Raw genomic sequence first — 25,317 nt, 5'->3', positions numbered from 1 at the left:
GCACCATCTTCCTCAGGTCTCCCCTGTGATGCTACAGGGTTCCAGAGGTGGTGGGATGCCCTCTGCACGGCTGAGCTGGGTCCTGCTTCACGGAGGATGGGATATTTCTGCAGAGTCTGGGTTGGTTTTCCCCATTTTAGGGAGAGACACATATGCATCCAGAAACTGGGCTTCTGCAAAGATGCACACATGAATGTTCATGCATATTGGCAAATCCCAGAGAATGAATCCGTAACCCTATTATAACTGGGACTCATGTGGTTCGGTCTCAGAGTGGCTTTATGGGCACCCACTTCAGTGTAGCAAACAGAAAGCAATATGAAAATAACTCAAGTTCTTTGCTGGTATTTATCGAGCACGGTGAAGTTGAAGCATGGTCCACAGCAAAACTAAAATTCCTTCTTTCTTCTCCCACCCACCTTTCTCTCATCCATGGAAACTCCCGTCTCCCTCTCCTTCAAACTCTGAAATAGTCTTCCATCTGCTCTAACTCTGGTATTCCTCTCAATTGCCTTACTCGCCCCGGGGGAAGTTCAATGGTTGTTGTTGTGAAGGGCTGTCGAGTCAATTTTGACTCATAGTGTGCTATGTGACAGAGTAGAACTACTCCACAGAGTTTTTGAGACTGTAGTCTTTATGGAAAAGAGCCCTGTAGGTGCAACAGTTAAGTGCTCGACTGCTAACGCAAGGTCAAATGTTCAAACCCGCTCAGCAGCTGCATGGGAGAAAGACCTTGCAATCTGCTCCTGTAAAGATTACAGCCTAGAAAACTCTATCAGGCAGCTCTATTTTGGCACATGGGGCTGTTATGAGTCGGAAGTCAACTCGACAGCACCCAACAACAACAATCTTTATGGGAGCAGATCACCAGGTGGGCTTGAAACTCTGACCTTTTGGTTAGCATCTGAGTGCTTAATTGTTGCACCACCTGGCCTCCTTCAGTTCAAGGGTACTCAGGACAAAATTTCCCCCATGGCCTAAAAAGCACTGCATGATCTGTCTTCTGTATGTCCTCTGACTTCGTTTCCTAGCACTCCTCTTTGCTGGTACTCTGCAGACCCACTAGTCTTCTGTTGGTTTTCTTAACTTGCCAAGTGAGTTCTCACCACAGGGCCTTTGCACTTACTGCTCCCCATGTCTGGAACATCCTGGCCTCAGGTTTTCTTGGCTGAATCTTTCTTTGACTCATTCATGTCTCTCCTCAGAGGTGCCCTTCCTCTTTTCTCCCTCATCACTCATCAGACCACTCTCTTTTTCCTTCATCATTGCGCTTATCTCTATCTGAAATCACCTCGCTCATTGATGCGTTTTCTTATTTATGGGTATCTCACCCACTAGAATGTCACCTTCATGAGGCCAGGGACTTTATCTGCCTCATTCTCCCTGGTCCTTGAGACCTAGAACAGAGCTCAGAACATGGCTGTGATTCAGGGTTGGTATTGAGTGAATGAACGAGAAACTGTTGAATACAATGTCCACAACACGTTTGCCTGGCACCTGGGGATGGGAATGTTCTCTTCCTTTGTTGCTTTTTCCATCAGAATCTGCCTGTTTGGCTTTTGTCCTTGTTTTTATCCCCAATTATCTTGACTATGCATCACTGAAAAGGCTAAAGGGCTAGTCTAGTAAAGACAAAACTCTTCCAGAGGAAGGAGAAGGGAAGGAATGGATTGGACAAAGCCAAAACCCTCTTTACTGGGCAGAAAACAGGAATGGTGCTCATGCATTATATTTTAAGGGTGCAGACCCCTGTGTATGTGTCTGTATTTGCACGTATGTGCACACAGCACTAAGGCAGAAACAGTCGCGGTCAGATTTTGGTGTTGGCGGTCATGGTATGCACTCTGGTGGAGTTGGGTCCTAGTTCTACTTTATTCACGAGTCAGTCAACCTTCCCTGTTTTTTGATCTTTAAAATGTGCTTGTTGTAAGTTTGTCAAGTTGGCTCAGACTCATGGCGACCTCGTGTACAACAGAACAAAACCTTGTCCGGTCCTGCGCCATCTTCACGATCGTTGGCGTGTTTAAGGCCATTGTTGGGGCTGTTGTGTCAACCCATCTCACTGAGGGTTTGCTTGTTGTTGTCTTTTTTTGACTTTAAAAACCTTTTTTTTAAATTGTACTTTAGGTGAAACTTTACAGAACTAACTAGTTTCTCCTTAAAAGGTTAGTACGTAACTAACAGTTAAACACTTAGTTAACCAATGTTTTATGACATTGGTTAACAACCCCACGACATGTCAACACTCTCCCTTCTCGACCTTGGGTTCCCTATTACCAGCTTTCCTATCCCTTCCTGCCTTCTAGTCCTTGTCCTTGGGCTGGTGTGCCCCTTTAGTCTCATTTTGTTTTATGGGGCTGTCTAATCTTCGGCTGAAGGGTGAACCTCAGGAGTGACTTCATTACTGAGCCAAAAGGGTATCCAGGGGCCATACTCTCAGGGTTTCTCCAGTCTCTGTCAGGCCAGTAAGTCTGGTCTTTTTTTGTGAGTTAGAATTTTGTTCTACTTGTTTCTCCAGCTCTATCAAGGACCCTCTGTTGTGATCCCTGTCAGAGTAGTCAGTGGTGGTAGCCAGGCACCATCTAATTGTACTGGACTCAGTCTTGTGGAGGCTGTGGTAGTTGTGGTCCATTAGTCCTTCGGACTAATCTTTTCCTTGTATCTTGTTTTCTTCATTCTCCCTTGCTCCCGAAGGGGTGAGGCCAGTGAAGTATCTTAGGTGGCCGCTCACAGGCTTTTAAGATCCTAGATACTACTCACCAAGGTAGAATGTAGAACATTTTCTTTATAAACTATGTTATGCAAATTGAGCTAGATGTTCCCCAAGACCATGGTCCCCATAACCCTCAGCCCAGTAATTTGGTGAGGGTTTCCTTGGTTTTTGCTGACCCTCTATTTTATAATAAGTCTACTGGGAATGACTGCCTGGAGGTCCAGATAAAGGAGGCTTCTGATGTCAAGCTCAGTGGGAAAGAGTACCGTGACCAAGTAGCTCTGTCCATCCTGAGTGTCGGAAGGAGGGAGAGGGGCATATGCCCCTGTACTTGCTGTTCCCGGGCTAGATGATCTCCAAAGTGCCTTTAGCTCTAAATTCCCAGAGTCTCTCATCCTCTGGGAATAGTAAGAGTGAGTTGGAGCCCCCAAGTTGTCTCCTGTATTGGGAAGACTCTATCTTCAGCTCTGGCCTTGAGAGATATGCTGGAAAACACCTCCTGGAGGTGAAGAAGTGATGATCAACCTAACGCGTGGATGGATGGGAAAAAGAATCATCGCCATCGAGTCGATTCCGACTCATAGCAACCCTGTGTGACAGAGTAGAGCTGCCCCACAGGGTTTTCAAGGTTATCTTTACGAATCTAACTGCTACATCTTTCTCCCTTGGAGCGTCTGGTGGGTTCAAACTGCAGATCTTTTGGTCAGCAGCTGAGCTCTTAACCACTGTGCCACCAGGGATCCGTAGATGGATGAGTTGGTGCTAAATCAAAGACTTAAACAAACTCCCAGCACTTCAAGTCCTACAGGGAGCTGGGGATGACGAACCCGGTGCTACCAGGAGAGATGAATCCAGGCCATGCTGGTTCTTCCCTTCGGGTGGGGACGGGGTTCTGAACTCTGGCTTTGGAGGGAACTTGAGTGGCTTAGAATTTGAGCTCTGCCTTCTTCCAAAAAGGATTTGAGGGGACTTACAACAGTAAGAGAACACCCAGAGGACAGGACAGGGAGAAATGAAGCCAGAACACAGCTCAAAGACCAGCAAAGGAAGATCAGACCAAATCCTCGGGAAGGGCCAGGGTCTCTCAGGACAGCGCCTTGGATTCGAGGAATAATCCTCATGTGGTTTCACAAGAACAAAAGTATTCTTGGCTTAGAGAAGCAGCTGGCAGGGGCTGATATACAAATCTGTGTTTTAATCTGTTTATTGAAATGTTTAAGCATTTTGTTTTTGTAAATACATCCAGAAGATGCTGATTATCTAGTCTCCTGAGTGATGGGGGGTGGTGGGGTCTTAGACCAGCCATTTTGTTCCCCATCTGGTGGGAAAGTGAACTCTTCCTTTAAAAAAAAAACCCAGGAAAGCAACTCCTTATATAAGAAACTTTTGGGTCGGGGGGACAGGAGTGGGGGGAGGGAACCAGTATTTCTTGTTAGAGTTGAAATAGAAAGCTTTTTCTTTTTGGTCTAGAAAAATTAATCTACAGAAGCAGTGGGTGATGCCAACAAAATCAGTCCAGGTGCTGGGAATGGTTTTCATTTTTACACCCTGTGATTAAAAGTCCGGTAGCCAAGCACTCAAGAGCCACAGCGGGCCTCCGTAAACAGGGATACAGGCTGTAGGGAAACCGAGTGCCCTGCCTTCCCCTGGTTTGTCATTTGTCACTTGGGCACTTTCATTACATGTGACGCGACGAGTGTGCGGAGGCAGCGAGGGCTTGGGGAAATGAGCTGGAGAGGCAATCTCCGCTGGGAGAACATTGGATGTAATGGGCGCTGAGAGGCTCTGCCTGCCCCAGATGTACCGCAGTCACAGCCTGGTGCGCAGGAAGCCGGCCTGATGGAGCCATTGCCGTCAGCGGGCCATGAGCTGTTCTGGACGGGGCTAGGCCATCACTTTCCCCAACAGCCTTTGCTGCACGGGGAGGGGGGACCAGACAACTGGCCAGAGGAGGCAGGGGAGGGGGTTTGGGGAAGACTGTCTGGTGGGTCAGAAGGACGTTGTCTTGACCACTGGTGGCAGTGCTGTGTTTGCCCATCTGTCTTTCTGCTTCCCCCGCGGCCTTCCCGAGAGGGTCTTTGGCCAGAGAAACCAACCCAAGCCCGGTTCTTCGCTTGCTCATGAGACCAGAAAATTCAGAGGTGGAAGGACCTTAGACACAGTCTGGTCTGATATTTCCCAAAGACTGATATGCAAACCGCTGGGGTACGTGAGATCTTTTTAGCTGGGACTTTTTTTTTTTTTTTAAATTTTATTTTGTTGTTGTTGTTGAGAATATACACAGCAAAACATACCACTTCAACCATTTCTACAGGTACCGTTCCGTGATGCTGCTTACATTTTTCGAGTTGTGCAACCATTCTCACCCTCCTTTTCTGAGTTATTCCTCCCCTGTTAAGATAAACTCACTGCCCACTAAGGTTCCTATCTAAACTTTTGGGTTGCCGTTGCCACTTTGATCCCATATACTTAGTTCTTAAAAGAGCGTAATGCTCAAGGCAGACGTTTTTTTTGTTTTACTAGATAAGCTAAACTGTTGTTTGGTTTAAAGAGACTTCAGGGGATCTTTTGGGTTTAAGTTTATAAAGATTATCTGGGGCAATAGATTCGGAGGTTCATCCAGCCCCATGGCTCCAGGAAGTCTGGAGTCCATGAGTATTTGCGATTCTCTTCTGCATTTTTGGTGGGCCTTTTATTTTTTATTTTTTTACATTTTATTGTGGAATAATTTTAAGTTGACAGAAAAGTCACAAAGTTAGTACAGGAGATCCCCTCTACCCTTCCCCCAGCTTCCCTTTAGGTCGCATCTTACATGCCTGTAGGTCCTTTGTCACAATGAGAAACTGCCATCGGTGCGCTACCGTTAGCCAAGCCCCAGTCTTCCCATGAACGTCCTCTTCCTATTCCAGGATCCAAGCTATGGTTAGGTGATACTTCTTTTTAAAAGAAGTTTAATTCTTACGTAATTATTTTAGTGAATATTACAAAAATATACGATGGCCACATCAAATATTACAGCTTGGGACAAATGAAATGATAGAAACAAGTCAGTTTAAAGAAATGTTATTTTTTTGTTGTTCGTGGCTGTCCAGTTGGCTCCGACTGATGGTGACCTTGGAGCTAACAGAACGAAAGCTTGCCTGGTCCTGTGCGGGCTCGTTGCTGTGACTGTTGTGTCAATCCACCTCGTGGAGGGTTTCCTTCATTTTTACTGACCCTCTGCTTTACCAAACTTGATGTCCTTTTCTAGTGACTGGTCTTTCCTGACAACGTGTCCAAAGTCAGCAAACCGAAGTCTCGCCAACCTTGTTTCTATAGATATTAGTAAAGGTAGCACTCAGCTTGGCAATAAGAACAACGATACAGATGTTGTCCAGCCCTGCCCCTTCAAGACCCAAAAGAAGGAGAGGGCTTTGTGTCACGTCTCCCAGCAAGTTACTGACAAAGTACCAGCAGGGCTGGGCTGGGGTCTCCCAGCCCCGCACCCCTTCCAGATCCAGCAGCGTCCCCCTCCTCACTTGGGAGCTGCAGAAAGAAGGATGGAGGCGGAGGAGGGAGAAACTCTCAGCTGGGATAAAGTTTCCATTTCAATTATTCAGGGAACCTTGACCCTCATTACCACGGATAATCAAAACCTGGCTGGATGCACCATGCTTTAACTAAAAACATCATGGAAGTGGCCCCTGGGGATGAGCAGGCAAATAATTGCAGGGGGCGGGTGTCCAATTACTCTCAGGGAGGCACTTTCCTATCTGCTCGGAGATGAGAGCAGCCCCCAGTATGGTGTCACATGGCTGTGGAGTGCTCCTTTACTGAAGGGCCTCGACAGGTACAGCCTCATTTCTCACCACGCAAGCCTCTCTTGATAATGGAGTGACAAAGCGAGGAGGACTCTAAGAGGAGCTGAGCCCAGGAGAGAATGGCTGAAAGGAAAATTGGAGCGTGTGATCACCAGGCAGGGCCCTGTGTCAGGTGCCTCCCCAGCCCAAAGCCTGCGTGACCCAGCTCTGCATTTGATTATGGACGGGCGCTTGCAGCCTCTCAGGTTTCCCACCTGGTTTGTGAGTTTGGAAGTCTCTGGAAGCAAAACTGGGTTTGGTTCCATTAAGTGAGTGGTTTGATACAGGTAGACATTCAACTACAGAGTCCCTGGGTGGTGCAGAAGGTTAAGAGCTCATCTACTGGACGAAACATTGGCGGTTCGAACCCACCCAGAGACACCTTGAGAGACATGCCAGGTGATCTGCTTCTGAAAGATCACAGCCTTGAAAACCCTATGGAGCACAGCTCTACTCTGCACACATGGATTTGCCATGAATTCGAGTCGACTCGACGACCACTGACACCAACAGGCATTGGACGAGTGTGACCCCAGGGGTGCTGCAGAAACGGTGCAAAGGGGGATAGAGCAGCTAGCACTCAAACCACTGCAGATGACACACGGGTAGAACCCAGAGAAGGGACGGACAGACAGAACAGCCGGTGGACACCGCTGGGGTGCGTCCACCTCGGGGTCTCAAGAAGAGGCTTCTGGATGATCATCTTCTTCACCTGTCTTGGGTGGTCTTGGTTTCTCACAAGTTGTGTTCCGTGGACCGGCAAACCAAAAGAATCAGGGTGGTTGTTGTCTAGTTGACTCCAGCCACTGGCCGCTCACGTGTGTCAGGGTAGAACCGTGCTGCACAGAGCTTTCTGTGGCTGGATTTTCAGAAGCAGATCGCCAGACCTTTCTTTTGAGGTGCTTCTGGGTGAACTCAGACTCCAACCTTTCGGTTGGTAGCCAAACATTTAACTGTTTGCACCACCCAGGGACCGCACATAGATATATATGTATACGTCTGTATAAGGACCTCTAGCGGTATAGCGGTTAAGTGCTTGGTTGCTAACCGAAAGGTTGGCGTTTCAAATCCACCAGTGGTTCTGAGGGAGAAAGATGTGACAGTTTGCTTCTATAAAGATGACAGCCTTAGAAACCCTATGGGGCAGTTCTGCCCTGTCCTGTAAGGTCGCTACGAGTCGTAGTGGACTTGATGGTCACGGGTTTGCTTTTTTGGTATATATACAGTGAAACCTGCGAGAGCTGGAACTCGATGGGACTGCCTTGTTTTTCTGGAACTTGCAAGGTTTCTGCCTCTGACAGGGTGCAGTCTTACCACTTTCCTCCTGCTCATTTCAGTGGAAAGTATTTTAGATTCTTTCTTCTGCCCTACACAGGTTCTGGCTTTCACAGGTTTTACCACAGGTATATAATACATATATACACACACGCACACAGACATATAGGAGCCCTGATGGTGCAGTGGTTAAGAGCTTGGCTTCTGAGCAAAAAGTCAGCAGTTCGAATCCACCAGCTGCTCCTTGAAAACCTATGAGGCAGTTCTACTCTGTCCTATAGAGTTGCTATGAGTTGGAATCAACTTGACAGCAACAGGGTTGGTTATTTTTTTGGGGGGGAGGTGGATAGCCAGGTTTTTCTTCCAAGGTGCCCCTGGGTGGATTTGAAGAGTGTTTTCTCTATTGACATTCACTTATTGAACACACTCTGGGGACCTGACGCTTTGCTAGGTCCTCTCCCTGGTACACGTGGGTACTTTGAAGAGGCTTGCTGGGGGTGGGGGAGAGAAGGCGGGCGGCAGGATGTGGCAAGAGTGCTGGGGACCTTGGACGGAGCTTGGAGGGACTTATGTCATTGCCACTATTGCTTTGACTCATCGGGCACTGGGACAGGTGTCTGTGTCCCCCGCCTGCCCTGGGGGCCGTGCCATACCCCGGCCCAGCATTTCTGCTCCCACCAGCCACATGCTCCACCCAGGGTGAGCGGGTGGCTGCACTCAGAGTTTCAGGCAGGGCGACAGCTCAGCTGCAGCCAGCTCCTCACCCCGGGGCTTTCTGCCCTGGGACTGCACATCTGGGGTCCAGGCAAGGTCCTGGGAGCAAACCCCAGGGAGAGGGATCTTTCTGTTCCCTCTGGCCATGGTGGCTCGGCAGGGATGTGTGTCTGAGGGTGCCAGTGCACAGTGTGTCTCCCGGACACACGGACACCTGATGTCTTCTTTGGCTTTGCTCTGTTTTATTGTAACCACCCCATGTAGCTTTGTTTGAAAGAACAGTTGCTGCAGACTACAATTTGCCAGAGGAGGCTTGCTCTTGGCAAGTGAGTTAGGTATCTCTTTGTTTGTTTCTTTGGTGGAGGGGAAAGGGCTCAGAAAGCAAGTCAACAACTCTTTGAACATTGTTTTTCTTTTTCGTTGGTGACTGTTGCCACAGGCTCGGCTGCTTGGTTATCTGTCGCAGGCTCTGAAGAGGAGAGGGATAGCACAGTGTTTACACAACTTAGAAAGGGAGAGGTCTGTTAGTGCGTTTATTACATCGAGATATAACTCACATTCTAGAAAATCCATCCTTTGAAAGTGTAAGGTCCAGTGGGTGTTAGTATGTTCACAAAGTTGTGCAACCATTGCTGGTGGTTGCCCTCGAGTCCAGTCTGACTCACAGTGACCCCATGTGACAGAGTAGAACTGCCCCATAGAGTTTTCTAGGCTGACATCTTTGCAGGAGCAGATCACCAGGTCTTTCTCCCACGGAGCTGCCGGGTGAGCTTGAACCACCAACCTTTTGGTTAGCAGCTGAGCGCTTAACCACTGTGACCCCAGAGCTCCTTTCCAAAGCCAAACGCATAGCAGTCGAGTCAATTCCGACTCATAGCCACCCTATAGGACAGAGTAGAGCTGCCCCACAGGGTTTCCAAGGCTGTAATCTTTACAGAAGCTGACTGCCGCATCTTCCTCCCGCAGAGTGGCTGAGAGGTTTGAACAGTGAACCTTTTAGTTATCAGCCAAGTGCTTAACCACTGCACGACCAGGGCTCCTTAAGGCTCCTTTACCACTACCTGATTCCAGAACATTTTCATCAGCCCAAGAAGAAGCCCTGTGCCCGTTAGCAGTCACTCCCATCCCCCACCCAGCCCCTTGGCAACCACTAATCTCCTTCCTGTCTTGATGGATTTGCCCATTCTGGGCATTTTCTGTAAATGGAATCACACGATATGTGGCGGTTGTGTCTGGCTTCTCTCACCCAGCACGATGTTCTCAAGGTTCATCCATGCTGTAGCTTATCGGAACTTTATTCCTTTTTACAGCCGAATGATATTCCAGTGTATGGGTGGACCACATTTTTGTTTATTCATTCCTCAGTTGAGATATTTATTTTTAATCCAGGGGTTTTAAATTTTTTATAGTAGCTTTTGTACAAGAAAATTTTCCATTAACTTACCTTAATAAAGTGCATTAAGATTGCAACTTTGGAGTCGGAGACGCAAATCAGCATCTTTTTGGTTTCAGAATGTGGGCACAGATTCTTTCCTGAGGGTTTCCGTGGTCAATTCCTGGAAACGTCTGGCCCAGGCGCTCCCAGGGGACTAGAACTGAGGATGGCTTAGTCTGTCGAGCACAGCTTTTGGAGGGCTCTGCTACTCCGGGAGAAAGTCCAGTCTCCTCCGATGATGTTCCAGATGCTCTGCAGGCTGGCTCGCGCCAGTATTTCCATCTCCTCTTCTCCCTCCACACGTCCACTCTAACCCTCCAGAAGCAGTGGAACACGCCACGTCTCTGACCTTCTTGTGCATATCAGGCCTCCCAGCTTCATCTTGCTCTTTCTTCTGTCTATCAAACTCCTATGCATCCTGCAATGCCAAGTTAGCTGCCATTTCCTCCAGGAAGACTTCCCCAAGCCCTCTTCCTGTGGGTTCCCACGACGCTTTATTTATATGTCTGTTGTGGCCAGGGGTGATACAGATAGTGTTTAACAACCATCAAGGTGCAGGTGCCAAGGAGTCAGAACAGACGCTGGTCTCGGCGCTGAAGTAGGTTCCCATGCCAGGCATTTACTCCTTGGTTGCTGGGTGGTAGGGGATCCAGAGGATGGGGCGCTGGAGGAGGAGCTGTGTTGCACATGAATGAACATAAACAAAATGTGGTTCATCCATACAATGGAATATCATTCGGCCATAATTTACGAGTTGCCTTGTGCTGACTCTGCGTCTGTCCATTTCCCACACTCCCGGCGGCCAGCGCATGTGCTCACTGGAGCTGGGGGATCGGGAAGTACAATTTGGTTCTTCCAAATCCCAACTCACTTTGGGGATCATGCTGCCAGATGAAACCTCCCCTGACCCCTATCTAGCAAAAGAGGAGACTGAGATTAATGAACAGCTGGATATATATATTTTTAAATTTTAGTGAAAATATACAGTCGTTCACCATTTCAACAATGTCCACATGTACAACTCAGTGACATTAATTACATTTTTCAAGTGGTGCAAACATTCTCACACTCAGTCTCTGAGTTGATCCACCACCATTGACTTAGATTCACTGGCCTCTAAGCGCCTCATCTAACCTTTCGAGTTGCCTTTGTCAGTTTGATGACACAGTGGAGCAAAGGAGCATCCCTCTCCCTAGTGAAATGACATATCTAAAAACAACAGGAAACCAGCTTAAAATAGTTAGTGTACTACCCGCCCCCCGCCAATTTTGCCTCTAACCTGCTCCGTCTGACCCCTCAAATAAGTTTCTTATTTAGAGATTTTCTCCCAACCCCAGCCTCCCCCACTTAGAATAATTATATTTTTCAAAGACAGCGAACGAGTGATCGCCCTGCCTCTGTCCCTTGTTGTCTCCTTCCAAAGGCAGCCAGAGGGATGAGGACTTGGGTGAGGAGAGCCAGGCACTCGCCGTCGGCGGGGAGGGAGTGCAAAATTTAAGAGGGCACAAAAAAAAAAAAAAAAAAAACTCAGTAATCCAGGCAATATCTTAATGTACTATTTTAAAAACAAAAATCAGTGCCAATAGGTGTGTGATGAATAAAACATTGACATTTAAGTAAAGACAGGATGGCAGAGATTGCTGGCCGATGGGTGCCACCAGCCTTGCTCTCAGCGTTAACGACCTGCTCAGGACAGCCTCGTCTCACGCACTCTGGTTGCACACTCACCTTCCTGGGCAGCCGCTCTCCTTGCTGGTTCTTAGCTCCGACATCACAATTACCCAACAAGGCCTGAGCTGGGCTCTATTTTTTTTCTCCCCCTCTGCTTCTCTCTCTTCCTGTTTTCTAATCGTTGCTACCGTGACATTAGGTAAAATGTATAGAAAATAATTTACTTCCTATTTCCGAGCCAGTCCGAGTTTCGTCTCGGCTTGAGTCTCTTCTAGCTTGTGAGAAATGGCGCTTGTCTCAGTTAAACACGGCACGGACTCCAAGGCCAAGCCATGGGAGGCCAGCCTGCCTTCTCTGGGTTTCTAAGGCGCATTGAGCATCTCGCTGCCCCCTGAGATGCCGGCTTCAGGGAGGGCGCCAGTGGAGGATGCTAAGACGCTTTCTCAGCAAAGACGAACAGCAGGCTTCTTGCAGAGAGGTAAGGAGCCGCCCTCAAGTTCATTTCACCTCTAGGGGAGGAAGCCCAGCTGCCCGTCTTGGATCTGTGGCTGCCTTTTGAGGGTCAGCTCAGCGTCTCTGGCTGAGAATACGTCACTCTTCATAAAGGTACGTAACATGCTCCACAGTGGAGCATGTCTAAGATGTCAGTTAAAACAAACCAGCAAACTCTTTTTCGCCCCGCAGTTCTTAATGATATATTTGTCTTCAAGCACCCAGTGATAAAGAAAATGTGCCGTAAAACTGGTCTGACCCAGTTCAGCAATTCTCTCATGGACTTAGCACCGCTGTTGCTTTTGTCAAAATAGTTACTGAAACTCACAACAGCTGTCTGAAGCCAGGTCCGCATCCACCTTCTGCTAAACAGCAAAGCAACCTATAAGGAGAGTGCTTGCTTTATCAACAGTGTTTTTCCAATGATGAACCTAGTTAAACAGAAGGTGTGAATTGGTTAGAAACATCGGTTTTATTAGCCAAGAGTTTTAAAAATACAATGCACAGTATGTATAATCTAAATATCAAGGTATTTAATAGAAACACTATTTATAGTACGTCTACCGATCCGGCCACACAAGGGTAGCATTTTTCAATGAGATTTACAGGGGCCAACGGACCATGTATTTATACACACACTCGGGTTCCCAGTATCCAAAATAACCAAGAGGTGCAGGGGCTCTCAGATAAGAACCGGAGGCCAAGCCTCTGCTTTCCCGTAGCAAATCTTTCTGTAAGAATGAAACAGGAGATGTTATCTGCCCAACTACGACGAGAGGCAGGATGTAACTTAGAAAAAAGACAGCATCCGCTTGCTGGGAAAAAACAGAAGAAACGTCACGGCCAGTTGAAAATATTGTGCCTTGTAACCACACTGGTGCTCCGCTCCAGCCGAAAGCAAGCCTTCGTGGTACAAGGCTAACATGGATGAGGGCAAACGTTGAAGTCTGTGGTCAGCTTGTGGTAGGCGTGCAGGTTCTCAGAGGCCACGGGAAGACTCACTTCCTCAGTTGGACTTAAATTGGGAAGTTGGGGGAGGTGTGGCTGTGAAGGAGGAGCTCCTTGGGAGGGGGTCACCTCAAAGGCATCAGTGACTCTGGCATTGTTGTCTAGGGGAGGTGAGCTCAGGGTGGGAGACAAAGGGGTACCAGCCAGGGAGACCTTTTCTGGGGTAGAGACACGCATGTCAGGTACTCAGAAAACCAAGATTGCAAAAGGCAGGCAGGAGGCGTATGTGTGATTAAAAGGAAAAGAAAGATAGGACCGTCAGCATGCCTACCCTGGCCAGACAGTCTCCTCCACTGTCTTCTCCAATCCCTCCAACAAGCGGACGTGAGCCCCACTTTCTAGATAAGGAAAACACAGCTCAGAGGGCTTAAGTGACTTTTTCAAGGCTCCAGAGCTTGTAGGGGGGAGAGCAAGGGTTCAGAGACAGGTCTTGTCTGGAGGTCTGGAATTTGGCCACCCGCCCCGGCCTTCTGGATGTGGCATGGCAGAGATGGCTGAGCTATGCTGGGCAGGTCGAGTTCAGGAATTTCTGTAGAGCTGGCTTGGGGCATCCTTACGAAGCCTTCTCTCTACTCTGGCTTCCACAGTGAGGAGTCTTTACGGGACTTCGCTGTTTTCACTGTAGTTTCTTTGTGATCTCTTCCTGCTCAGAACAGTGGTGCAGCTTTCTCTCATGTGGCTGTTAGGTGCCATCCAGTCAGACCCCGACTCATGGTGACCCCATGCACCACAGGATTGGATCATTGTGACACACAGGGTTTTCAATGGCTGACTTTTGGAAGTAGATTGCCAGGCCTTTCTTCCTGCTCATCCTAGTCTGGAAGCTCTGCTGAAACCTGGTCAATATCACCGACAGATGGGTGGTGGTAGCACTTGAGGTGCATTGGCTGGGAATTGAACTTGGGTCTCCCACATGGAAGGTGAGAATTCTACTGCTGAGCCCCCAATACCTTTGAATATCATGATACTTAAGGAAAAGTGAGTTGACGTAAAGAAAACTATGTAGAGTAAGATGGTCCGTGTTGAGTCAATGTCTCTCCAGGGGTGGGCCTGCAGCACCCAGGGCCTGTTGTTGTTAGATGCCCTCCACTTGGGTGCAACTCATGGCAGCCACGTACCACAGAACAGAATACTGCCCTGTCCTGCCCCATCTTCACAATTGTCGGTGTTGAGTCCATTGTTGCAGCCACTGTGTATTTTGAGTGCCTTCTGATCTAGGGGGCTCATCTTCCACCACTACTGGACAATATTCTGTGATATCCACAGGATTTTCACTGGTTGATTTTCAGAAGTAGATTGCCAGGCCTTTCTTCCTACTCTGTCTTAGTCTGGAAGCTCTGCTGAAACCTGTCCCCCATGGGTGACCCTGCTGGTATTTGAAATACCAGTGGCTCAGCTTCCAGCATCGCAGCCACACACAAGCCACCACAGGATGACACGCTGACAGATGAGGGATGGTTTTAGGGGCCTGGTTTTAGAGGAATTACAGCTGCTGCATTAAAGAACAACGGCCTGTATGCTGGCAGAACTATTCCTCTTTCAATTCCCTCTCGTAGTTATTTATTATTTTTATAAATTAATCCTTTTTGTTTTGAGATAAGTGTGGATTCACATCCAGTTGGGAAATGATGCCGAGACATCTTATGTACCTTTGACCCAGTTTCCTCCAATGGTTAGTAAAAAAAAAAAAAAAAACCAAATCCGTTGCCATCAAGTAGATTTCCACTCATAGTGATCCTCTAGGACAGAATAGAATTGCCCCATAGGGTTTCTTTACGGAAGTGACTGCCACATCTTTCTCCTGTGGAGTGGCTGGTGGGTTCAAACCCATGACCTTTTGGTTGGCAGCTGAGCGCTTTAACCATGGCGCAACCAGGACACCTTCATAGCAGGCACAACCCATGGCAGTCAAGTTGACTTCACCTCGCAGCAGTCCCACAAACAGGGCAGAACTGCCCCATATGGTTTCGAAAGCCATAATCTTTACAGAAGCAGGCCGCCACGTCTTTCTCCCACAGAGCTGCTGGTGAGTTTGAACTGCCGACCTTTCGGTTAGCAGCCGAGTGCTCAGCCGCTTCGCCACCAGGGCTGTTTCAGTGGAATCGTGTGCAGCAATAAAAGCAAAGGAAGTACTGAAGCATACACCTTAGCTGACTCAAACTTACTGTGCTCAGTGAGAGAAGTTGAGGATTCCATTCGTGTGACATTCTGGACAAGGCAAATCATGGGGACAGAACATCCATCAGTGTTTGCCAGGGGCAAGCAGTGTGGGGGGGTGACCAAAAGGGGCGTGGGGAATTCGGGGGGTGATGGAACTCTTCTGTATCTTGATTGTGGTGGTGGTTACATGACTGTATCCTTTTGTTCAAATTCGTAGGGCTATACACCAGAAAGGATGAATTTTACTGTATTTAAATTGTCCCTTAAGAAAAAGAAATGGAAAATCCCCCAGATCTGTGCAGGGCCCCCCTGCGGAGAGATGGAGAGAGTCTGCGAGGCCGCAGAACTTGCCATCTCTCGAGTCTGCAGATCAAGGACCATCTTTGCACGTCTCGGTGGACACATACCCTTTATGAGCAAAACCCACAGGCCCCAGGAAGCTGTCCTGACACACTGCATTTAGTGTGCACACTCTGTATATTCACAAAGGGTTCTCCCATGCATTGCATTTCCAAAGCGGCACTTGGCTCTGTAGGGGTTAACTCTCGTAATGCTCTGAGTCACCTCAGTATCTGGGATCCTTTTCCCTACCCCTTCCTTGAATCCAGCGTTTCATCTGTTTGCTATTTTCCTGGCTAATGATTGTAATTATATAAAACAATAAACCGTCATAACGCAATATTCCGAATTACATTATTTCACATCATAAACAAAGGCGTCTGTTTATAGTTGGCCAGGCAATTGTGAACGGCAGTGCTGGGTTCTATTCCGTTATATGTGTTCTAAGTGGCATGGGGTGTTGACCAACCCCCAACGTGGCTAGCCCCCCACGGGAAGAGCTGCTCTGGGGATACATAGCAGCCAGCAGTGGTCACCTTCAGAGTGACCTTCTGTGCAGGAAGGAGGGTGATCCCTGGTAACGGCTCTCGTCTTCCTATCGGTCCTGTCTGCCAGCCGACAACAAAGCTTTAAGCTCGACATTCCCCATCTGCCTTACAGGGTAAGCATCACAACGGTATTCAGGACAGGCCTCTTACTCGACATTTAAATGAGCACGATGCCTCGAAACCCAAAACCAAACTGTTGCCTTGAGTTGATTCCGACTCATAGCAACCCTACAGGGCAGAGTACAACTGCCCCATAGGGTTTCCAAGGAGTGGCTGGTGGATTCGAACTGCCAACCTTTTGGTTAGCAGCCGAGCTCTTAACCACTGCGCCACCAGAGCTTCGCAGTGCCTCGGGTGTCTACAATTTAGGACGTTTTGTGCCCAGACATGTTTCTCCCCATTTTGCAGGTGGAGAAACAAAGGCCCAGGGAAATAGAAGACGTGTTGCAAACACTGCTGGGCAGGCTAGTCGCGGAGGGGAGCACCTTTAGTTTTAGCGCCCTGTGCCACAGTCATGCTGGGCACACGCCCACCTCAGGGCCTTTGCACTGGCTGCTCCCTCTGCTCGAAACGCTCTTCTCCCATATCAGCGTGCTCACCCCATCCCCAGCTTCAAGTGTTTGTTCCCACACCCTCTTCTCAGTGGGGCTCGTGGGGACCATTTAAAATGGCAGTCCTCCCTCCCTTCCTGCCCCTCCCCTGCCTTCCCCCCACATAGTCCCGTCCTCCCTTCTCCTGCTCTGTTTTTCCTAGAGTGTTTATCATTTTCTAGTACAACATACAGTTCATTTTAAAAATTACTCCTTGTCTGTCTCCCTAACTAGAGTGGAAGCTCCACAATACAAGTACTGTTCTTTACTGGGGAACCCCTGGGGAGATCACCTCATCCTGGTTTGTCCAGGACGTGCTTGGTTTTAAAACTGTGGTGGTTGTGGATTGTCGTGGAGTCCGACTCATAGCGACCCCATGTGCAGAGTAGAATTGCCCCGTAGGGTTTTCTAGGCTGCAGTCTTTCAGGGAGCAGATGGAAGGTCTTTTCTCCAGCAGAGCAGCTGGTGGGTTCGAACTGCCAATCTTTCAGTTAGCAGCCGAGCGATTAACCATTGTGCCGCCAGGGCTCCTTGTTGTGCCATTAGATGACTTAATGCACGCAAGCCCTTGGAACGCTGGCTGGCCCACGTTAGCCGCTTCTGCCACGAGTCTGCAAAAAGTCTTCTCTCCATGTGGGCTCATCAAGATAATGTGAGTTACTTGGAAAAGAGCAAGAGAAAAGCATCCTCGTAACTGTCAACAGATTGCTCCGCTGCACTTATGCTGCAGTAAGTGCTTTTGATGGGACCGGAAGAATCCTCTTCGATGCCCATTTTACAGATGAGATCCCTGAAGCTACAGGAACTTGCTGAAGACATATGGTGGGTAAGCGGCAAAACTAACACTCGAACCCTGGCATTTCCGTCTGTAGCCGAGGTGCCCCCGACCCCATGGGTGGCAGACCTAAGGCGGCAGGCCCCTTTCGTGCCTCAGACAACCTGACATCCCTCTTCTTTCTCCAAACATCTGCAACCGATGGGTCATCTACAGGGAAACCATGCAATCTGTGTATACAAACTAGGCATCTGCATGGCCCGCTCTTAGGCTTCAGCTTACACAAGTGTTCTGTTTGTAAACTCTCTTCTTGCCTGTTCAGTTATCCAATTTGTTTAAGAAAATATATTTCGTCACCGAATAGAGTGAATTTGGTAGAAGTCAGCGTGGAGGCCGACCCGGGTTTGGCCCTAACGGTGCTGAGCAGCCTTTGGGCTGGGACCCTGTTTTCAGGGGGGTGGGGCTCCCAGCCAGATGCCCCTGTCCTCGCCAACTCTTTGAAAACCTGGCAAATGTGAGGGGCGCCCTTGCTCTCTGAAGAAACTCACCCTGCTGTGGTATAAGCTACGCTGTCAGTGGGGTCCCGGCAGACGGCACACTGGAAGGGGCAATGAAGGGGAGTTTAGTTGTTGCCAGCTGCCATGGACAGTTGGCCCCCGACTCATGCTTACCCCATGCACAACTGAACAAAACGCTGCCCAGTCCTGCGCCACCCCCGTGATTAGTTTTGTATCAGACCATTTTGATCCATACGGTTTTCGTTGAGTGATTTTTGGAAGAAGATCACTAGGCCTTTCCTTCCAGTCCATCTCAGTCTGGAAGTTCCGCTGAAACCTGTTCAGCATCATAGTCACACACAAGCCTCCGCTGGCAGACAGGTGGTGGCTGCATGTGAGGTGCATTGGCTGGGGATCAAACCCCGGTTCCTACACGGATGGCGAGAAGTCTACCACTGAACGACCACTGCCCTCACAGAGGAATTTAAGGCGGACACTATTTGCAATGGATAAGGTGGGCCTGGTTAGGGGCGGTGAAGCTTCCCAGGACTGGTGGCAGTAGGGAGCGTCCCCCCACCTTCAGGCCTTAGAGTCAAGGGGGTGGGGAGCTGTTACTGGAGACTGGAGAGGCCCGCCAGGCACAAGTGTGGCTTTCAGCAGTGGGACGGAGGCCACCTTGAAACTACGCCGACCTTGCTCTCCTTCTTCCTTCTCTGACTACTGGCGCTGCTCATTGGCCAACCTCAACTGGAAGCACTCAAAGCACAAGGGAGCCCATTGCTGCAGACTCCTGGGGACGGAGGGAACAGAGCAGAGTGCAGAACAGCAGACCTCTCCAGAAGGTCTAGACCCGAGGGTCTCTAGGTCAAGGTCTTAAGTTACAGCGATGGTCCCAAAGTCTGGAGCTGTACCACTCGGGGTGTGCAAAGTTATATAAAGTGTCCACAATGTATATTAGAAAAATTAATTGCGATCTATTTTATGGTTCTTAGAAAACATAATGGTGTTTCCTTTTTAGGAATGACGTTGTTCCTTTGTTAAGTAATGTTATTCAGGTGAAAGAGACTCCATTACCCAGTGGTGGGGGGAAGTAAGGACCCCGTGCCTCCACGCCTGGCGGGGGTGATGGCAGTCCAGGATGCACTGAAGCTTGGGAAATTCATCACTAAGACAGCAATCTTGGCTCCCAGATTGTCTCTGAAAAGTTCAATCTGTTTAATATGTTTAATATCTTTCTCCATAACCTTCTCCTTCAGGGTCTTAGGTGTGAATTAAAAAAATAATTATTTTTTAAATAATATTGTATTGTGTTTTTGGTGAAAATTTACACAGCAAATTGCGTTTCCATCTGACAATTTCTACACAAGTTGTTCAGTGACATCAGTTCCATTTTTCATGATGTGTCAACATTCTCTTTAATTGCGTTCCAGTTGTTCCATTTCCAATACTCTAGTTTCCCTGCCTGCCCCCTTGTCTTCTCATCTTTGCTTTGGAGTAATTGTTGACCTTTTGGTTTCATATAGATGGTTTTTGAATGGAGCCCTGTACTCATGGGTACTATCCTTTATTTTGTGTGCCAATCTGTTATTTTGCTAAAAGGTGACCTCAGCGGCTAGTTTTGGTTTAAGGTTCAAAGAGTATCTCAGGGCGATAGGTTTCAGGAAGTCCTCTAGTCGCAACTGGTCCAGTAGGTCTGGACTTTTTAAGAATCTGAGTTCTGTTGCATGTTTTTCTCCCCATCTAGCAGGGTCCATCTATTGTGGCCCCGATCAGAACGACTAGTATCAGCGAGGTACCAGCTAGTTCTTCTGGTCTCAGGGTAGATGAGGCCATGGCTTGTGTAGGCTATTAGCTCTATAGACCAGTTTCTTCTCTGAGACTTTGGTTTCCTTCTTTCTCTTTTGCTCCTAAAGAGTAGGCACCAATAGTTGTGTCCTAGATAGCTGCTTCCAAGCTTTTAAGCACCCCCACACCATTCACCTCAGTAGGATACAGAACAGGAACTTTGTGAACTATATTATGTCAGTTGACTGAGTTGTCCCATGCGACTAAGGTCCTAAGCCGTCAAACCCAGAAAACCAATCTCACAAGGTGTTTGGTTATGTCTGAAAAGTATCTGTAGCTGTGTCCTCTATGGATATATATATGTGCACATGCATATCTGTACGTACACATACCTATAAATACTTCTACCTGTGTACACATATGTACTTACTCATACACATATATGCCTATATACTTACATATGTGACCATACGCTTATTTTTTGGTTATTGTTGGCATTGTTACCAAATTATATATGTCATATTCTTTAGCACAAATATCCTTTTCTCTTGTGTGCTTCTTAGTGATGTCATTGCTTTGGTCAAGCTGTGCTGATTACATCCACGTTCTGTGTTACTTTTCCCAACACCCAAAATAACAAGTATCTAGAGTCTAGAGGATGAGTCCCCCCTCCTCCACCCATTCCTGGTAACCACCAATGAATATTGGTTTCTGTATATATATCTATTCTTGTCTTCTTTTAAAAATGGGATCATACAATATTAGTTCTTAGGTGACTGGCCTGTTTCACTTAGCTTTACATTTGCTGGGTATTTTCGTAAGCACGCTACGCTTATTTATTTATTTATTTAACAGCAACTTGTGGAGGAGGATTGGCCTGGCAGGGTGCCTCGTGGGGGGAGGGCACGAGCAGCAAACAGACACAAAAGGCACACATTATTCGTGTAAAAATACAGTATGCCCTCCAGATCCACCCATGTTATGTTTCATGGACTTATTATTGTTCTTTATGGTTGCATAGTATTCCATTGTATGTATGTATCCCATTTTGCACATCCATTCCTTCGTTGATGGGCACCTTGGTTGTTTTCCGGTTTTTTTTTTGCGACTGTGAATAAAGCTGCAATGAACATAGGTGTGCATATTCAGGTCTCTTCTATTAGGTCTCTAGGGTATGTACCTAGTAGTGGGATTGCTAGATCATAAGGTGGTTCTATTTCTAGTTTTCTGAGGAAGCATCATATATTTTCCATCTGGTTGTATCATTTTACAGTCCCACCAGCAATGAATAAGGGTTCCTATCTCCCCACATCCTTGCCAACATTTGTCGTTGTCTGCTTTTTTTAATCAGTGCTGTTTTAGCTGGGGTGAGATGGTATCTCGTTGTCAATTTGAGTTGCATCTCTCTAATGGCTATTGGAACCCTGGTGGCACAGTGGTTAAGAGCTCAGCTGCTAACCAAAAGGTCAGCACTTCAAATCCAGCAGCAACTCCTTGGAAACCCTGTGGGGCAGTTCTACTCTGTCCTATAGGGTTGCTATGAGTTGGAATCGACTTGACAGAAGTGGGTTTGGAACGGCTACTGGTTGTGAGCATCTTTGCATATGTTTGTTGGCAGCTTGAGTTTCCCTTTTGGTGAAGTGTCTGTTCATGTTCTTTGTCCGTTTTTTAACTGGGTTCTTTGTCTTTTTGTTAAAGTTTTCTATATGTTTTAGAGATCAGACTTATCAGATATGCCATTCCCAAAGTTGTTTTTTTTTCCCCATTCTGTAGGTTGTCTTTTTACTCTTTTGATAAAGTCTTTTGATGAGCATAAATGTTTAATTTTTATGAGATCCCACTCATCTAATTTGACCTCTGCTATTTGTGCCTTTGTAGTTACATTTGTTAGCTTATTTTTACAAAAAATTAGGTCCCATAGTTTTCTCCCTATGTCTTCTTTCAGGAACTTTATAGTTTTAGGTTTGACATATAGGTCTTTGATCTATTTTGAGTCAGTTTTTGTGTATGGTGTGAGGTATGGGTCTTATTTCATTTTTCTGCAAGTGGATATCCAGTTTTGCCAGCACCATTTGTTAAAGAGACTGTTTCTTCCCCCGTTGAGGGAATTTTACCCCTTGTCGAAAATCAGTTGTCTGTAAATGGATGGATTCATTTCTGGGTTCTCAACTCTATTCGACTGGTCTGTGTATCTATCACTGAATCAATACCAGGCTGTTTTGATTACAGTGGCTTTGTGGTATGTTTTGAAATGCAAGTTCTCCGATTTTGTTCTTCTTCAATAGTGCTTTGGCTATTTGGGGACTCTTTCCTTTCCAAATAAAGTTGGTCATTAGTTTTTCCATTTCTGTAAAGAATGCTCTTGGGATTTGTATCAAGATTGCACTGTATCTGTAGATTGCTTTAGATAGCATTGACATTTTCACTATATTAAGTCTTCCAACCCATGAGCGCGGAATGTCCTTCCATTTATGTAGGTCTCTTTTAGTCTCTTATAGTAGTGTTTTGTAATTTTCATCATATAAATCTTTTATGTCCGTTGTTGTGTTGTTGTTAGGTACTGTCAAGTTGGTTCTGACTCATAACGACCCTATGCACGACAGAAACAAACATTGCCCAGTCCTGCGCCATTCTCACAATTGTTGTTATGCTGGAGCCCATTGTTGCAGGCACTGTGTCAATCCATCTTGCTGAGGGTCTTCCTCTTCTTCACTGACCCTCTACTTTACAAACATGATGTCCATCTCCAGGGACTGATCCCGCTTGATAACATGTTCAAAGTATGTGAGACGTAGTCTCACCACCCTCGCTTCTAAGGAGCATTCTGGCTGTACTTCTTCCAAGACAGATTTGTTTGTTTCTTTGGCAGTCCATGGTATACTCAATATTCTTCTCCAACACCACAATTCAAAGACAGCAATTCTTCTTTGGTCTTTCTTATTCATTGTCCAGCTTTCACAGGCATATAAGGCAATTAAAAACGTCATGGCTTGGGTCAGGCGCACCTTAGTCTTCAAGGTGACATCTTTGCTTTTCAACACTTTAAAGAGGTTTTTTGCAGTACATTTGCCCAATGCAATGTGTCTTTTGATTTCTTGACCGCTGCTTCGATGGGTATTGACTGTGGATCCAAGTAAAATGAAATCCTTGACAACTTAATCTTTTCTCCATTTGTCATGATGTTGCTTATTGGTCCAGTTGTGAGGATTTTTGTTTTCTTTATGTTGGGGTGTAATCCATACTGAAGGCTGTGGTCTTTGTTCTTCATCAGTAAGTGCTTCAAGTCCTCTTCACTTTCAGCAAGGAAGGTTATGTCATCTGCATATTACAGTTTACTAATGAGTCTTCCTCCATTCCTGATGCCCCGTTCTTCTTCATATAGTCCAGCTTCTTGGATTATTTGCTCAACATACAGATTGAACAGGTATGGTGGAAGTCTACAACTCTGATGTACGCCTTTCCTGACTGTAAACCATGCAGCATCCCCTTGTTCTGTTCGAACAACTGCCTCTTGATCTGTGTACAGGTTCCTCATGAGCACAATTAAGTGTTCTGGAATTCCCCATTCTTCGCAATGTTACCCATAATCCGTTATGATCCACACAGTTGAAGGTCTTTGCATAGTCAATAAAATACAGGTAAACATCTTTCTGGTATTCTTTGTTTTCAGCCAGGATCCATCTGACATCAGCTATGATATCCCTGGTTCCACGTCTTCTTCTGAATCCAGCTTCAATTTCTGGCAGTTTCCTGTCAATATACGGCTGCAGCCGCTTTTGAATGATCTTCAGCAAAATATTACTTACGTGTGATATTAATGATATTGTTCAATAATTTCTATATTCAGTTGGATCATCTTTCTTGGAAACAGGCAGAAATATGGATCTCTTCCAGTTGGTTGGCCAGGTAGCTGTCTTTCAAATTTCTTGGCATAGACGAGTGAGCACTTCCAGCGCTGCATCTGTTTATTGAAACATCTCTATTGATAGTCCATCAATTCCTGGAGCCTTGTTTTTAACCAATGCCTTCAGTGCAGCTTGGACTTTTTCCTTCAGTACCATTGGCTGCTGATCATATGCTACCTCCAGAAATGGCTGAACGTCAACCAATTCTTTTTGGTATAGTGGCTCTGTGTATTCCTTCCATCTCCTTTTGATGCTTTCTGAGTTGTTTAATAATGTTAAAATACTAGGAGTTAGCCTTTGTGTTCCTGGTTAGGTTAATTGCTAGGTATTTTATCATTTTTTATGGCTATTGTTAATGGTATTGTTTTCTTGATTTCCTTTTCAGAGTACTCTTTGTTAGTGTCAAGGAACCCAACTAATTTTTGTGTGTTGATCTTCTACCTTGCAAAGTGGCTGAATTCTTCTATTAAATTCAGCAGTTTTCTTGTGAAATCTTTAGGGTTTTCTATGTATAGGATCATGTTATCTGTGAATAGGGATAGTTTTACTTCTTCATTTTCAATTTGGATATCTTTTGGTTCTCGTTCTAGCCTTATTGATCTGGCTAGGATTTCCAGTACAATATTGAATAAGAGTGGTGATAATGGGCATCCTTGTCTCATTGCCATTCTCAAGGGCAAGGCTCTCAGTCTTTCTCCCTCGAGAATAATGTTGACTGTTGGTTTTGCATATATGCCCTTAATTATGTTGAGAACTTTTCCTTCTATTCCTATTTTGCTGAGCGTTTTTATCAGGAAAGGGTATTAGATTTTATCAAAAGCTTTTTCTGCATCAATTAATTTGATCATGTGGTTCTTTTCCTTTGTTTTATTTGTGTGGTGAATTACGTTGACTGAGTTTCTAATGTCAAACCATCTTTGCACTACTGGTATGAATCCTACTTGATTGTGGTGTATGATTTTTTTTTTTTTGATGTGTTGTTGAATTCTGTTGGCTAGAATTTTGCTGAAAATTTTTGCGCCTATATTCATGAGGGATACTCATCTGTAATTTTCTTTTTTGTGTGATATCTTTGCCTGATTTTGGTATCAGGGTGATGCTGGCTTCACAGAATGAGTTAGGGAGTATTCCTTCCTTTTCTATGTTTTTGAAGAGTTTGAGTAGAATTGGTGTCAGCTCTTCTGTGAATGTTTGGTAATAAAACTCCCCAGTAAAATCATCTGGTCCCGGGCTTTTGTTGTTGTTGGCAGTTTTTTGATGATATTTTCAATATCTTCTTTTCTTATGGGTCTGTTTAAATTTTCTAACTCTCTTTGAATTAGTTTAGGTAGGTAGGGTATTTCCAGGAATTTGTCCATTTCATCCAGGTTCTCAAATTTGTTGGAATACAGTTTATCATAGTATTCTGCTATGATCCTCTTTATCTAAGTTGGGTCTGTTGTAATGTCTACAATTTCATTTCTTATTTTGGTTATTTGTCTCTTCTCATTTTTTTCTTTTGTCATTCTAGCCAGTGGTTTGTCTATTTTACTGAGCCTTCTAAAGAACCAGCTTCTGGTTTTGTTGATTCT

At 46.3% G+C, this 25,317-nt stretch overlaps 1 protein-coding gene across 1 annotated transcript in view; it reads left to right on the top strand.

Moving 5' to 3' along the window:
- The first annotated feature begins 11,488 nt into the window (after positions 1-11,488).
- The window catches only part of ZNF831 (zinc finger protein 831), a 105,399-nt gene continuing 91,570 nt past the window's right edge, over positions 11,489-25,317 (top strand). Inside the window, exon 1 of the mRNA XM_023742636.1 lies at positions 11,489-12,125. Coding sequence (XP_023598404.1) covers positions 12,075-12,125 — 51 coding nt within the window. The 5' untranslated portion in view covers positions 11,489-12,074. The remainder of the gene's footprint in view (positions 12,126-25,317) is intronic.

Source organism: Trichechus manatus, unplaced genomic scaffold, assembly GCF_000243295.1.
Source record: "Trichechus manatus latirostris isolate Lorelei unplaced genomic scaffold, TriManLat1.0 scaffold00008, whole genome shotgun sequence".
NCBI lineage: Eukaryota > Metazoa > Chordata > Mammalia > Sirenia > Trichechidae > Trichechus > Trichechus manatus.
The sequence above is the reverse complement of the archived record's forward strand: the minus strand, read 5'-3'. Positions and strand labels throughout refer to the sequence as shown.